General features: G+C 38.7%; 1 protein-coding gene across 1 annotated transcript in view; it reads left to right on the top strand.

The window, feature by feature from the left end:
• Positions 1 to 15,084, top strand: part of LOC308567507 (collagen alpha-4(VI) chain-like) — a gene marked incomplete at both ends in the record, with an annotated part of 84,545 nt that overhangs the window by 30,123 nt on the left and 39,338 nt on the right. Inside the window, 8 exons of the mRNA XM_081159146.1 lie at positions 557 to 628; positions 1,474 to 1,500; positions 2,938 to 2,982; positions 5,193 to 5,246; positions 8,433 to 8,495; positions 8,844 to 8,909; positions 12,830 to 12,883; positions 12,995 to 13,030. Coding sequence (XP_081015272.1) covers positions 557 to 628; positions 1,474 to 1,500; positions 2,938 to 2,982; positions 5,193 to 5,246; positions 8,433 to 8,495; positions 8,844 to 8,909; positions 12,830 to 12,883; positions 12,995 to 13,030 — 417 coding nt within the window. The remainder of the gene's footprint in view (positions 1 to 556; positions 629 to 1,473; positions 1,501 to 2,937; positions 2,983 to 5,192; positions 5,247 to 8,432; positions 8,496 to 8,843; positions 8,910 to 12,829; positions 12,884 to 12,994; positions 13,031 to 15,084) is intronic.

Genomic DNA, 15,084 nt, shown 5'->3' with positions numbered 1-15,084 from the left:
CTGTGTGCCAGAGACTGTGCTTAGGGCTGAAAACCCAGAGATAAATAAATGAGACATTGTCCTTGTCATCAAGAAGCTCACAACATGGCAGAAAAGAGTATAACACAAAAACAACACATGATATAACAGAAAAGGCTTCTCAGAAGAAGAGGTCACAAACGATCTATACCTTAGGAAGGGGCAGGATTTCACCTAGAGGAGAAAGTTAAATAATGGTTTATTTCTTGTGGCACTACAAGGAGACCATCTAGTTGTAGCTGCCTGAAGGAAATGTTCAGACACATCTCAGTTTTGTTTGAATGCTGAAGTTTTGCCCATGTGGCTTGACAAAAGTGATAAAAATATAGATGATCTGGACTTGTATGATTTGGGGCCATCAATATGGGTAGTTGATGGATGAGCATTCTGATTGCCAAGCAGGTGATCCAATCAGGTCTCTGAGGATGTAGAAGTAATTGTAAGGACCGTGTCATATTTTAGTCGTTCTTATGATCATTATTGTTGGGTTAAATTCATCAGGTGCTTGACTGTCTCCATGCGAATCTTTATTTCACAGGGAGAAAGAGGCCCCCAAGGTTTTCCTGGACCCCAAGGTGAGGAAGGATGTCCAGGTATGAGAGGGCCTAAGGTGAGTGTGACCTTGAGCTGTGGAATTCTCCCCCCTATCTCTGTTTCATCCCTTGAGTTTGAAAAAAACCTTAATCTTTCAACATAGGTATGGTATCTTGGTTCCTCCTGAGATGGAGGGTTTCCCAGCAGATGAGCCCGACAAACAGAATCAAGTGCAACTAATTTATTGGGAGGCAATCTCAGTAAACACTTGTAGGGAGTGGAGAAGTTAGACCGGGAGGGAAGGTGGCCTAAAAAGGGCAAATTTTCAGTGAGATTGCCACCAGGGGTAGACAGAGCTTAATCCTGCTGAGGAACTCTGGCAGCCAGTGTTGAACGTGCACCTCAATAATTTCCCACTCAAGGGGAATCTCCTTTAATAAAGCCAGAAAAACATTTCTATAATCTTGGAGTCCTATGGAGATTTTTTATGACCCCAGTGACCATGTTCTATGTATTTTATTTTTATTTATTTATTTATTTTTTTTCTATGTATTTTAACAAGTTACTCTTGCAATTAATTTGTCCTGTTGTTCCTAGAAGCTCTCTCATGCTTGTTAGCCAGTGTATTGTCATTTTTGTTTGAAAAACGATTGTTATAATTGTAAGTGGCGGGTCACTGCTATTTCCTGCTCACCCTACAATGTGAAGAGTTACAAGGTGCAATTTTCTTCCAAGTCACAGGGAAGTGGTAGTAATCAGAGTGCTGTGTGCGACGTCCATTACAGTTGCTGGAGAAGAAATCCTCGTTTTGAATTAATAAGTGCATTTTCTTGAAACCAGGGAACATATGGTTTCCTAAATGAAATGATGTTTTAAAAATGTAATTCAAGCTCAATTCTTTTTATTTCTTCCTAACTTTAGGGAGCACGAGGGTTTTCAGGAGAGAAGGTAGGTGACTTTCCTTACTCTTCTTAAACTGGAGAGCAGTTTCTTTGGGAAACAAAATAATGAGTCCAGTTGCTTTTCCTTGGCTTGACTGAGGTGGGGCTTAAAACTTTTAGGTGAGGGGATGTGTCAGATGGTATACTGAGAGCCAAGCTGCCATGCTACGGAATGGCTATTTGTAAGACATATATTTCAGGTTTAAGGTAGGGATTTATATATTATCATTTCAAGCCTTGCTAACTCTATAATAATTGAGTCACCATGTTTATCTCATGATGGTCTGAAAGAGTTGGTCCTGAATTCAAGGTGTGGTTGGGAGGGACTGGTCAAGGTGGGCATCAAATGGGAGAGGGACACTAGGAAAGGAGCTGGTAAGAAACGAGGTGGCCAAGGAAGGGAATGACTTTACACTCAGATTCAGATCCATTTTCTCATTTATTGAAAAAATATTTATTACGTTCCCACTCTTTTGAGGGAGTGGTTGCCAAGTAATGAACAAGAGAGACAAGGGCCGATAAAGCTTCTTTATTCATCGGCCTCGGGACCACTGATTCACCTCGGGACCACTGATTCCCCCTAGCATGTATGTCATGTAATTTTAGCCTGGGAGTTTGGTATGCTTACTTTCATGCACGAACTTGGCTGTACTTTGGTTTAAAAAAAAAAAAAAGCCTGAAACCAGATTTCCTCATGGGGACAGTATGAGTAAATCAGCTATTTCACACATGCAAAAGACATTGTATTCTGCTTGCAAAACTGAATATTTTCCCCAAAAGATATTTTAAAAGAAATGTGTTAACTGTCATTTTGGGATAGCTGGCAATACAAAGGGCCCATAACTTGAAAGTGATTGCATATTAGATCAGATGTCACTGCACCTGCCAGTTTTTATTCTTATCTAGTTCAGGTTTTCATTTCTTTTCTTAAGGGCGTTTTTTTACTGCAAGTCTCCCAAAATGCACACGTATGGATACACTCCCATTTAATTCTTCCTTAATCATCCAAGTTTCCATTATGAAGATTAATTCAGGCATATTTGCCAGTCTTTTCAAATAAAAAAAAAAGTCAACGACCAAAAGACCATCTTTAACATGCTGACAACCAGTGGGCAAGGTTTCATTCAGTCTTCTGGACAAGTTACTTGTGTCCAGTGCAAAAGTTTCAAAGGAAGTCCTTCTATCCAAAATTTGAGTTTCTTTTTCCCCCTAGCATTTTCTTTGACCCCTGAAACTGCCAGGAAAAACAGTATATAACACTAATGACTTTTTGGGGGGGGGGGGAAATCATTGCTTTATAATAATTGAATGCAGTACATAAACATTGTTTTGGAAGGTCTAGATTCTTCTAACTGAAAAAAAATATTAGTATGGAAACGAACATCAAAGCAATAACCGTGTACACCTGGTCCTTTTGCCTCTAACTTCGCCCCTTGGTTCACAGGGCAGCCCTGGTGAGGAAGGTGTTGATGGCTTGGATGGAGAACAGGTACAGCAAGTTTCTCATCCTTTGTTCCTCCCTCTACTAGTTTGGCATTTATACTCTCTATTCATACATTTCACAATTAGTCTAGAAATTTTTAACATGCATGCTCAACGTCTAAAGTTAATTTATATATTTGCCCTTATCTGCAAAATAGAAGGATCCTAGCAACTTAGCTCTAACCAGCCGCTGCCTGTAATACATAGCATTGTCCAGGATTTTGTTTCCATTTTTTGTTAAATTCTACCAACTAGACACTATAATTATTGTGTTATTTAGTCAATGCTTATCTAGCTTTACCCTCATATTTATTACTATTACTGATGCCTTCCAACGAACATAAAAAGGTCCTGTTTCTTTTGTCTATGGTAGGACTTTTAGAATTTCCTTTAATGAAGTTCATAAGCTCCTTTGGTTTTTGCTTTTCTGAAAATCTCTTTATTTTACCCTTTTTTTCTAGAAAGATAGTTCTTGGGGAAACATTTTTTTCCTACCACTTTGAGATGTAATTTCATAGTTTTCTGGCTTCTGTTATCTCTGTCTTTCATTATTGCTGTGAAGAAGTTATCCATGAAACTAATTGTTGTTCCTCGGCCAGCAATCTTAAAAACTTATCAGGCTGCTTTAAAATGGTCGCTTTGTTTCTAGTTCTCTGTAGTTTCAATAAGAAATGTCCAGCTGTGGGTTTCTTTTTATTTATCCTGTGTGGGACTTAGTAGGCTTGTGATTTGGAGCATTTGGACCTTCTATAGGTTTTAGAAAATCCTTAGCAAATTATCATGTTGATATTTTTATCTTTTAATTTTTTTCTATTATCTCTTTATTTTTATTTATTTTAATTTTTAAAATATATCTTTGTTGATTTTAGAGAGAGGAAGGGAGAGGGAGAGAGAGAGATAGAAACATCAATGATGAGAGAGTCATTGATCGAGCCCACAACCTGGGCACGTGCCCTGACCGGGAATCCAACCGCAATCTCCTGGATCCTAGGTCGATGCTCAGCAGCTGAGCCACGCCAGGCTCTCATATCTCTTTATGGAAGTCTAATTAACAATTTGGGAGACCTTCTCATTCGATAGTCAATGTCTCTTTATAAAGTATTATTTTTTAATTCTCACCTGAGGATGTTTTTTATTGATTTTAGAGAAAGAGGAAAGGAGAGGGAGAGGGAGCAACGATACATTGATATGAGAGAGAAACATCGGTCGCTTCCCGTATGCACCCAGACTAGGGATCGAACCTGCAACCTAGGCTTGTGCCCTGACAGGAATTGAACCCCAAACCTTTTGGTATAAGGAATGACACTCCAACCAACTGAGCCACCCAGCCAGGGCTACGCTCAATGTCTCAACCTCTCTTTCATATTTCCTATTTCTTTGTCTTTCTGTGCTGCATTCTGAATAATTTCTCCAGTTTCTAATTCACTAATCCTTAAGTCACTTTGCTTAATATGCCTTTTCACCTGTCAATAACATTTTTAATTCCAATTATTCTAATTTTCACTTCAAAAAGTTGTATTTTATTTTATTCTTTCTCAAATCTTCTTGGCTTTTTTTTACAGTTGCTTTTCAAAAATAAATTCCTTTCTTATTTAAATTTATTAAATATACCTATTTCATATTCTATATATGATAATTCCGTATCTATAGTCAATGCAAGTCTGATTTTGTTGTCTATTCTTCTGCTGGTTCCCCCATCCTGGTGCCTCCCTCATGTGTGTTGTGACTTTTGATTTAAACTCATTTTTTATTGAAAATTTTCTGTGAGAAGTCCTTAAGGCCCGAGCTGAAGGTTGTTTGCTTCTGCCACGTTACTTGGTGGCACCCCCTCCTAGGACCACTTTAAAATAAATGATCAGCTTGTGTTTTTTACACCACGCTCACATTGAGTGATCAGAAGTCCTTAGGACATCTGGTGGCTATCACTTCTGTTGATTCCTGCTTTCTCTTTATTCTGAACTCAAAAGATTTCTCTCTCTCTCTGTCTTTTAAAACTCAGGTCATTAATGTATGTGAAATATTTTGCAGTTTGTTATCTTGAATTTTAGACTGTTTTTCAAAGGGTCAGTATTGTTCAGGGCAGCTAGTCTGTCACATACTCAGAAATAGAATGGTAAAGAAACTTTCTACTGTTGGCTAGAATGTGACAGTATGTGAAAAAAACTCTGGTGTGACTAATATAACAAAGATGCTTTGCATATTTATTTTATGTTTTAGGGTAATCGTGGGATCCCAGGATCATCTGGAGAAAAAGGAGATAAGGGAAATCTGGTAAAGTATGAGGATATTTTTGTCTCATATTTCTATTGGTTAAAATGACCTTAACAGTTTATTTTTAAGTTCTGGGAAAGAATCATCCAGTGGCTTAATTACTAGATTGGGGGTTAAAGGGAAATACATATTAGATGACTGTTTGGAACCTACAACTTAAGGCCTGACTCTGCTGATAATGAAATGGGTAATGTTACTTAGTTTTTTGTGCTTTAGAACCGTAACTCATTCCCCGTATCACTAGCTTTTATGTCTCCCTGTTGCCAATGATTTAGTCTTATACCCAAGGCCTTTCCACAGCATTTCTCACTAATCTTGGTAAAGAAGTGTCCTTCCTAGGATTAAGAAGTACAAATTGACAGTTATAAAATAGTCACAGAGATGTAAAGTACCACATAGGGAATATAGGCAATAACATTGTACTATAGTGCCAGGTGGATACTAGACTTGTCAGGGTGATCACTTTGTAAGTGATGTAAATGTCTAATCACTATGTTGTATGCCTGAAACCAATATAATATCATATGCCAATCGTAATCGAAAAATGATAAAGAGAGGAATCCTCCTCAGTCAAGCTATACTCACTGTCCCCTGAAGATTCCTTATGCATGCCCACCTGGAATGTCTTTTCCCTGCTTTCATCTTCAGGGCTTATTTGATGATCAGTTTTTCTTCAGTTTCCAGCTCCTGCCTTTCCTCCTCATGGTCCTCTCACTGACCATGTTAATGTGTAGAGCTCTCCCTTCTCTATATCCTTCCAGTGTACATTGTTTGTACTATCTTAATGGTGACTGTACACTGCCTCATGCTGATCTTATATTTCTATGTAAGGGAAGGTGTACATACTAAACTCTTCCTTCCTGTGCCCATGGCAGACATTAGTAATTAATTACAGAATACAGCCTGAAGGATCCATCTCAGCACAGTACTATAATCAGACTCTGTTGTTTGATTGGATTAGATAAAGGGAATAAAATTTATTCACTTTTTTTTTTGTATCCCACGTGGAATTAGAGTAGTGCTTTGCTGCAAGGTATGGATTGATTTTCTGACAAGTGAAACAGGAACTCATAAGAAATGGCTTTTTATTGAGGTTTAATTTTCAACCTGCAGTTTGTCAATGAGATTTTGGAGAAGGCAGAGGACACCACACTTCCTTCAAGACTGGAAGGCCTATAGTTTCCATTGAGTTTAGTGAATTTCAATAAACTCCTGTCAAGTGTTGCTTGCCTGTATAGGGTATTTTGCTAGACACAAATTAGAATTCAAAAGTAAATAAGTCATGGTTATGACCAACAAAGAGCTTATTAACTGGGGCAGGAGATGAGGTTTGTATAGGAGGAACTGTAATATAAGATAGGATAAGATAAAGGCTTTAAGAATGGTGCAACTAAAGAATGAATGGGAGCACAGTGACTTGGAAAGGAATCTAAAGTAGAGTGGTGTTTCTTCATCTGATCAATCATCAAGATTTATTGAGCATCTATTGTAATTTTGGCATGACTATAGAATGGGGAACAGCAGGCATGGGTTCTGTATCTCAGAACTGGACTCTCTGGGGGTGAGACAGCTGTTAATGAAATAATCATGGAAATGGATGTAAGATTACTGGTGAGATAAGTGCATGACAGGGAGATCTGATCCAGCCTGTGTAGTCAGGAAGGCTTCATCGAGAGAGTAAAGATGGAATGAAATTTAAAGGATGAGTAACAACCAGATGAGGAGGGAGGAAAGAAGGAGGGCAAGAGACCAACCCTCCATACTAAGGTCTGTGGCATTTGAGAATGGTGCTGAAGGGTGGAGAGGCCTCTGGCATTCCAGGGCACACAGGAAATCAAGACATTTTTTTTACCCAGACGTTTGTGAGAGAGACACACAGTGTATTTCGGGTGAAGAAAACAGTAAGGCTTAGAGTTAGAGGAACTCACGGGTAGCAGAGTGGCGCAGCGGAAGCGTGCTGGGCCCATAGAGTTAGAAGAACTCAGTGGGCTCAGACAAACAAGGTTGCCAATTCAACGGGAGTGGAAGGTGAGATAAATAATACAAAGGGTGAGAGGAAAGTCTGGAGTCAATTTAATGACATGTTTAGGGGTTTTGTTTTTTTCTACTGTATAATCAGGTGCTACTGAAAGTTTCTAGGCAAGGAATACATGTTCAAAGCTACAGATTTGGAATATTACTCTGGAATCCAGTGTCTGAGTCAGAAAAAGGAAGGACTAGAAGTTGGACAAATCATAATAGGAACCATATGCCAGGCTCTGTGCTAGGCATTTTAATTTATCATTCCATTTAATCCCTGTTACAACCCTATAAGATAGGTATATCTGTTTCACAAATGAGAAAATTGTCTTAGAGAAGTCAAAGAAACTTGCCTACCTAGTAAATTAAGCAGCAGAATTAGAATTTAGAATTAACTAACTTCCTTTTACCATTGTATCAGACCAGGAAAGAGGTCAGGAGGGGTCTCAAGTCATTACCAGATAGCATCTTTTGGAGCCTAGAGAACATTCCATTCGTTCTGTGTCTGAGAGCCAGATCTCAGAGAAGGGTCCCACTTCATTACTTTCAGAGTATGGTGTATACCCTTCAGAACCAGGCACATAACATTATCTGAGGAAGGTTCTGTGGCTCTGTGGGAACTACTACACAGATATGGTACCACTAAGGGCAGGTTTTAAGAGAAGCAATCATTTGCTTATGTCATAGTCTTACAGCAAGTTGCTTTGCCTCTCTGGTTCCCTGTGTACAGCAGTCAGGAGCTCTGGAAGCATTTTCCTCTCTTTTTCCCTGTTTTTCATGAGATCTTGTTCTGCTAATGTTGTCCATGTTCATGATGGAGAAAGCCTTCTTGTTTTTCTTACATGCATTTCTGTGTGGGAGCATCAGGGTAGAGTGGAAAGATCAAGGGATTTGGTAGTAGAGAGACCTGGGCTCCACTTCTCTGAGCCTCAGTTCCTGAATTGTGAAGGTTAAATGAGGTAATGCACACTTAGGGTCAAGCATATCACAGATTTCCAATAAAAAATGTTCTTTTCTGTGTCTCAACCTCACCTCTTTGGCAGTAAATGATTTAAAGTTCAAATGCAAAATTGCTCTTTTAATTTGATTCTTATTTTCCCATTTTCTTTCCTTTAGGTAATAGATGATTTTAAAAAGTGACAGTTTTTTCTTTCTTTGTGATTTAAGGGCTTGACAGGACCCCCTGGGCAACCTGGAGAACGTGGAGAGCCTGGGTTAAGAGGAGATCCTGTGAGTGGTGGTTAATGGGTTTCTGTGGCTTTAATCCAGGGACTTGCAAACTATTTGCTTGAGCACAAAGGTAGAGAGCAATTAATTATTCATTAATGAGTCATCATTCAACCTATCTTGGCACTGTAAAAAAATAAGAGATTTGAGAAAAAACACATCTTATAGAACTTTTGCGTTCTTAAAGAGTTTGGTATTTTAATTGCATTGCATATTTGGGATTATTGGGTAGGGGTAGACAATTAAAAGGGTCTACTTTGGTGCCTTCTTTTAAAAAAAGATCCTGCTTCCTATAATTTTTTTTTCTGTCTTTCCTATCCATTTGAAGTAAGCAACCTTTTATTTTCTCAGGGGGATCCTGGAATTGATAGTTACATCCAAGGCCCTAAGGGAGAAAAAGGAAGGCATGGACATCAGGTAGGATGGTCTCTGATTGGGGATACTGGTACACATGGTAAAGGATACTAGGTGGTGCAGAAGACTTTGCATTCTGGTTGGATCAGCATAAAAAACAAGACAGCAAACCTGTGGGATGCCATTGTCATGGAGACAGAAGCTCTGAATATTAACCCCCACTAATATATTTGTCCTTGCATCCATGTCTTATAGGTAGGGGTGTGTGTGTGTGTGTGTGTGTGTATAGAAATATTATCTTCCACAACACTAGTAATACATGTTACTTTACCTCCTTTGTCCTTGGTTTCTTCATGTCCAAAATGAAAGAATAAGACTCAGTGATCCCCAAGATCTTTCCAGCTTTAAAATCCTCCAATTTTATAATGATGTATTGATTTTAATGATGCTCAGGGTCATTGTACTGCTGGTTTGTTTTCCATCACTGCCAATTTTGATGGATGTGTATCGGGGACTAGCCGTTTTTAAAGATAGGATCCTTGTTTAGTTCCAAAGACTAGCAGCATCGTGACAGAAGACATCACAGGAGGAAAAGACTTGTTAACTTGACAGACGCTAACTTGTTGGAAGCCATTTTTAGATTTTTATATTCTAGACATTAAAATGCATGACTCTGAAAAATGACTAAAATAACCCAAGTGTGTCTGTCCTAACATCTCATCATTCCCAGTTTCCAGGAATGAGGTCTGCATGCCAACATGTTTACAGCTGTAGAGCAACCTCTGCTTGCTTTGAACTCAAATCTGTATCCTTTGACAGAACCTTAGTACATCAGTTCTCTTCCCTGGATTGTGGCTAGTTCACATCCTTTTTATATGTGTCTAGGTCCTGAATAAAATACAGCTGGTAACGAGATTATTATTATGTGGCTATGGGAGAAAACTGTTAGACTTGCTGCAAGATTTTCTCGTTCTGTTGTTAATTACAGTTATTTTGGACAAACTCCACTGAGAGGGTTCTCTTTGGTGAGTTGAGGTTAGAAAGCCCTGTGAATATCCACTAAATAATAATAACCCATTCAGCTATGGAATTGAGGTAAGAGAACAGCAGAGCAGTAACCCTCAAATCATGTGGGCCTCAGTTTCATTATCTGCAGGGTGGGAAGATTAGAGAAGCCATTTCAAAGTTTCCATCAGTTAGTGGTTATCATGGGAAGAAAGCTCATGTCCGCATATGCTCATGGTTTTACAGCTGGGAAGGAACTCAGTCTGCACAGCCATGGGAAGAGCCTCATGCTCACAGCTTTCCGAGGTCTCCATCACTGACTTTAGCTAAGGGTTAACCTTGAAGTTCAGATCCCTGAATTGTGCATGCAAACAAAAATTGTAATCCTCTGAGGCAGTGCCATGTCGTTTTGCATTTGTGTTTGCCATGGTTTCTATTCCCATAATGAGGTTAAAGACAGTGCTCTAAGAACTGAGAAGATAGCCCTCTAGGGGGCACTCTTTCATTAGTATTAGTTTTGAGTCCAAACGAACAGCAGATTAGATGTAGCAATTTGTATGGAGAAAGTGCCCTGATGATGCAGTCTTTCAAACCAAATTGAGAAACCTGGTATTGGGGAAGGAATTAAAAAACCAGTCATGCTTTAGCACTTCTGGGTAAAATGAAAACCAATACAACCTTTTTGGAAAGCAATCAGGCAACATACATCAGTTAAGAATGCTGATTTTTATTTATGTTTTTTAATATACAAGTGACAGAAAACCTGACTGGCAGCATTTAGCTAATAAACATGTTTGATAATCCAGGGATAGGTGATTCCAGGTTTGGTACAGTAGCTCATCGATGCCATCATAACCTAGTGTCACCAGGGACTCAGGCCCTTTCTTTCCACAGTGCCATCCTCAGGTGGTCCTTGGGCTTGGCAGCCTGAGAATGTCCTTTAGTCACAACCTTTGCCCAGTTGTTTGTTTGTTTATATAACATTGACATTCCAGACTAGTTAACCTGCTAAACACCTCTCAATTAGGATTTGTTTGATTGTTTCCTCCTGACTAGATTCAGGTTAAACATTTTTGGCAGGAGATTAAGACCTGTTGTACCCTTCTCAGTCACCAGGAGGGACAACTACATCAGTCTGTCTCATTATCAATAGATTAATTTGGTCACTTGATTATGATGATGTTCACCAGATTAATCTATTGTGAACATACTTTCCCCCTCTTTCTAATGATGAAGTAATCTGGGCAATAATAGTCTGAGTGTAAATTTTTTGTTTTCCAACATTCTTTTACCCGGTGGTTCCTGCATCGGCCCAAATAATTCCTTTATTAAGTTGGCTGAAAAACCCACAAAAAAAACACAAAAAACAAAACCTGTTGACTATTGAAATGAGAAAATGGTAAACATTTTAAGAAAGAATCTTTATTATATCTAGATCAATTGTGAGAGTGCTATATCTAAAGCATTCTCCCTGATATGAACTACTTTTTTAAAAAAAATTCCCATTATAAAAGTAATACTGACAACAGGAATTTTGGAATACAGAAATATAAAATGTAAAAAAAAACAAAAAACACAACAGTTCCAGTAACCAAGAAAACCATCACTTTACAGAACTTTCCTAACTTTTTAATGGCAGATACTCTCCCTGAGAAAGCTATATGAGGATCTCAAGGGCTTATTAAAAAATGTTCTAGTGTAATATAAAAAAATGAGGAATCAGCAGGCTGGTGTGGCTCAGTAGTTGAGCATCGACCTAGGATCCAGGAGATGGGGGTTCGGTTCCCAGTCAGGGCATATGCCCGGGTTTGTGGGCTCAATCCCCAGTGGGGGGCATGCAGGAGGCAGCCGATCAATGACTCATCATTGATGTCTCTGTCTCTCTCCCTCTCCCTCTCTCTGAAATCAATAAAGATATATTTTTAAAAAAGAAAAGAAGACGAGGAATCATCATTTTGTCTTCCTCAATATTTGGGATAAATTATTCTGCCACAGAATTTAACATACTTGAAAAGAACAACATTATAGCACTATTTTTCTACTTTATAAATTTTTGATAAAGATAATTTTTAATTGTTGCATACTATTTCAATAAGCGTTTCTACCATAATTGAATTATCAGTTCCTTCATATTGTGGAATATATATATTATTTCAGAATTTAATCTATTATAAATGACAGTTGGAAGGACACTTTGCACAAAATGTTTTTGTTTCTGCATTCCACATTCTCTCCTAATTTACGCCTTCTTACTGAGGTAGCATGCAACTTCGCTGAATAAGTCTTAATATATCCCTATTTGGGATCAGGTCATTTCCATTTCTCTTGAAAGATAAACTCATTCTTTCTCTGGACACCACACATTTCCCCACTTCTGACCTTAAAGAAGTTGAGAGCTCTGGACGGTTTGTCCATTGTGACTGTGTGTGACCTCTCCCTCGGTCATCATCTGTATGTATTGATCACTCCACCTGTGCAGAGACAACTCTTCTACCTTCTGTTTCTGTCTGCCACTTTGTACCCTGTAGAATGCAGCTAGGAAGGGAAATGCTGGTATTTCTCAAATATTAAGCATGGCTTGTTGGAGAATATGTATGATTACTGTCCCAACATGGTGAACCCTGAGGTGTTGTCAAATGAACAGCCTTTGGGGAAAGATGCTTACAACATGAATATTTTTAAGCACCCAAATTAAATCAGCACTCTAAAGGAGTGTTGACCAATAGAACTTTCTGAGATCATGGAAATATTCTATATCTGTGCTGTCCTATGCGGTAGCCACTAGCCACATGGAGTTATTGAAAACTTGAAATGTGCCTAGTGTAACTGAGGAACTAAAATTTGAATTTAAATTAATTTAATTTAAACTTAATAGCCACCCATGGCTACTGGCTTCTGTATTGGACAGCCTGTGTCCAATACTGTGCAAAAGTATATAGACAGCTAAGCTGATCGTCCCTTTACCTTTTACTTTTCAGGGAAGTTCTGGTTACGAAGGCCCTCGGGGGGAAACCGGAAATGTTGGCCCTCAGGTAGGTATAACTGCTAATGTATTTCACCTGCTTTTGTGGAAGAGTGAGATTGGCTGGGGTGAAAGTTGGCTGTTTTCTTCTCTAAGATCTTTGTTTCCTTTGTATTCTTAGGGGTCAAGGGGAAGACAAGGTCTGCCAGGATCGAAGGTCAGTGCTTCTTGTTCCACATCTGTGGCACGTTAAGTAGTTCTGTCTGAGGTCAAGGGGAGTGCTGGTTGGGCTGGCTGGGGTTGCACAAGGATCACTGGGAAACTTCCATGGGGACCGCACCCTCTCCATGAAGAAGGGAAAGTTTATGTGGTTCCTCTCTGCTCCCTCTTCAGCCTGCTAGAATATTTCATTTAGATTGAAAAGAAGCTAATACTTTAGGGAATACCTTTTACCTCTGAAATAATGATTTTTCCATTTAAAGAGACTTCCTATGGGTGCATAAGGGAATCTCACAGTCACTAATTGAAGGGGAAAATACTTTTACTTTTTCCAAAGGGGGAATGATGTGATTTGAGGGTGGGATGGGGGGATATCTGTGGAAATTGTATTTTGCTAAACATTTATCTGCCTCCAGTCGCCATGTTAGACCTTTATTTATATTATCTCATGTAAACCTTTCTACAGCCCTAGGAGTTATAAGCATCACTGGTTACTTTATATGGATAAAAGGAAATACAGGTTTAGCAAAGTGAAGTTACTTGTCAGAGGCCACACAGCTAATAATTGGTGGTGACAGGATTCAAATCCAAAGATCAGAATGCTCTTGGAAATAAGAGTTAAGTTCATTGTGCAGACTTACCTTTAGCCTAGTCTGGTCAGATTATGCTGGTATTATTTTTTCTAGTATTCTCATGATTTAAGGATGAAGAAGTCAGAGACTGACTTATGTCATCTCTGCGCCTGGGAATGGGTGAATCTGGGTGTGTGTGTGCTGGGTAATGACCTAGGTACAAATGGAAAATGAGATTCATATGTCTTCAAACCAAAAATGTTGAAAAAAGCATGGATATTGAGAAATTCCAGCTCTCAGATATCCAAACAAGGTTTGTTGACACCAACTAAAATATTATTTCTTTTAAACGACGTTAGGATTCGAATTAAGTTCTTAGATAATCTTTGTGCTATTGATTAAATTTTAACACTTGTGAAATAAATAATGTCTTGAAATATCATTTTATCCCATTGTTTTTATCCCCCAAAAGCAAAAAGAAATAGACTACAATCAACCATGCTAAGTTTTGGAGAAAATTTAGTGGCTCTTGGCAGTGTAATGAATTTCCTACTCTTGAATTATTTAATTCTCTTATGATGCTATGTGCAGTTTACCTAAACATCCTTTAGCAGTGTGTCCTCTGCTCAGTTGGGTCTTGGTTATTTTTGATTTCCTGTGTTACTCCACCTCCTGTCTTTTTTTTTTTTTTTTTTTTTAATTTAATTTAAATCAGAGCCATGCCTGTGCATAAATTTAAAGTCAACTTGCACTCTCAGGCTTATAATGAAAACGATTTCCCTGTCCGTTCTTCCCCTTTGTTCCTGACTCCCAGATCTTCAGGAACACTCACTTTCAAGTCTTTGGATTTTCCCTTCCAATATTATTGCCTTTTCTGTTTTAAATTCTTTTTTTTTTTTTTAATTGATTTCTGAGAGAGGAAGGGAGAGAGGGGGAGAGAGATAGGAACATCAATGATGAGAGACAGCCATTGATCGGCCGCCTCCTGCACGCCCCCTACTGGGGATCCAGCCCTCAACCTGGGTACGTGCCCTGACCGGGAATTGAACTGTGACCTCCTGGATCATAGGTCGGCCCTCAACCACTGAGCCACACTGTCTGGGCTGCCTTTTTTTCCTAAATGACATGTTCACTTTGCTATTTCTTGGTTTTCAATTTTGGATGTTTCCCTATTGATTTCTTTCTTTCTAATTTTGTTTTGTCCTCTGTTGACTGGAATTTAGATCCTGATTTACACGGTGTGTTCCTGAATCAGAATATGTTCCCCTCCAGGCTCTTACTATGTGTTCACTTGTGAAATATTCTATTTTATTTTCATAGCTAGACCCTGACCAAGGATTCTGTAAGCCCTTGAAGTTGTTTATATTCAAGAGTAAATAAAATTTTGTTTTTCTAACCCCCTTTCTCTAATTCTCTGTGTTTGAACTCAAATAAATTGACTGTTATGATAAATTTACTCTAAAATAAATGCATTGGGTTT

This window comes from Miniopterus schreibersii (genome assembly GCF_964146895.1).
Source record: "Miniopterus schreibersii genome assembly, chromosome: 15".
In the NCBI taxonomy this organism is placed as follows: Eukaryota; Metazoa; Chordata; class Mammalia; order Chiroptera; family Miniopteridae; genus Miniopterus; species Miniopterus schreibersii.
This window is presented reverse-complemented; position numbering and strand designations above follow the sequence as displayed.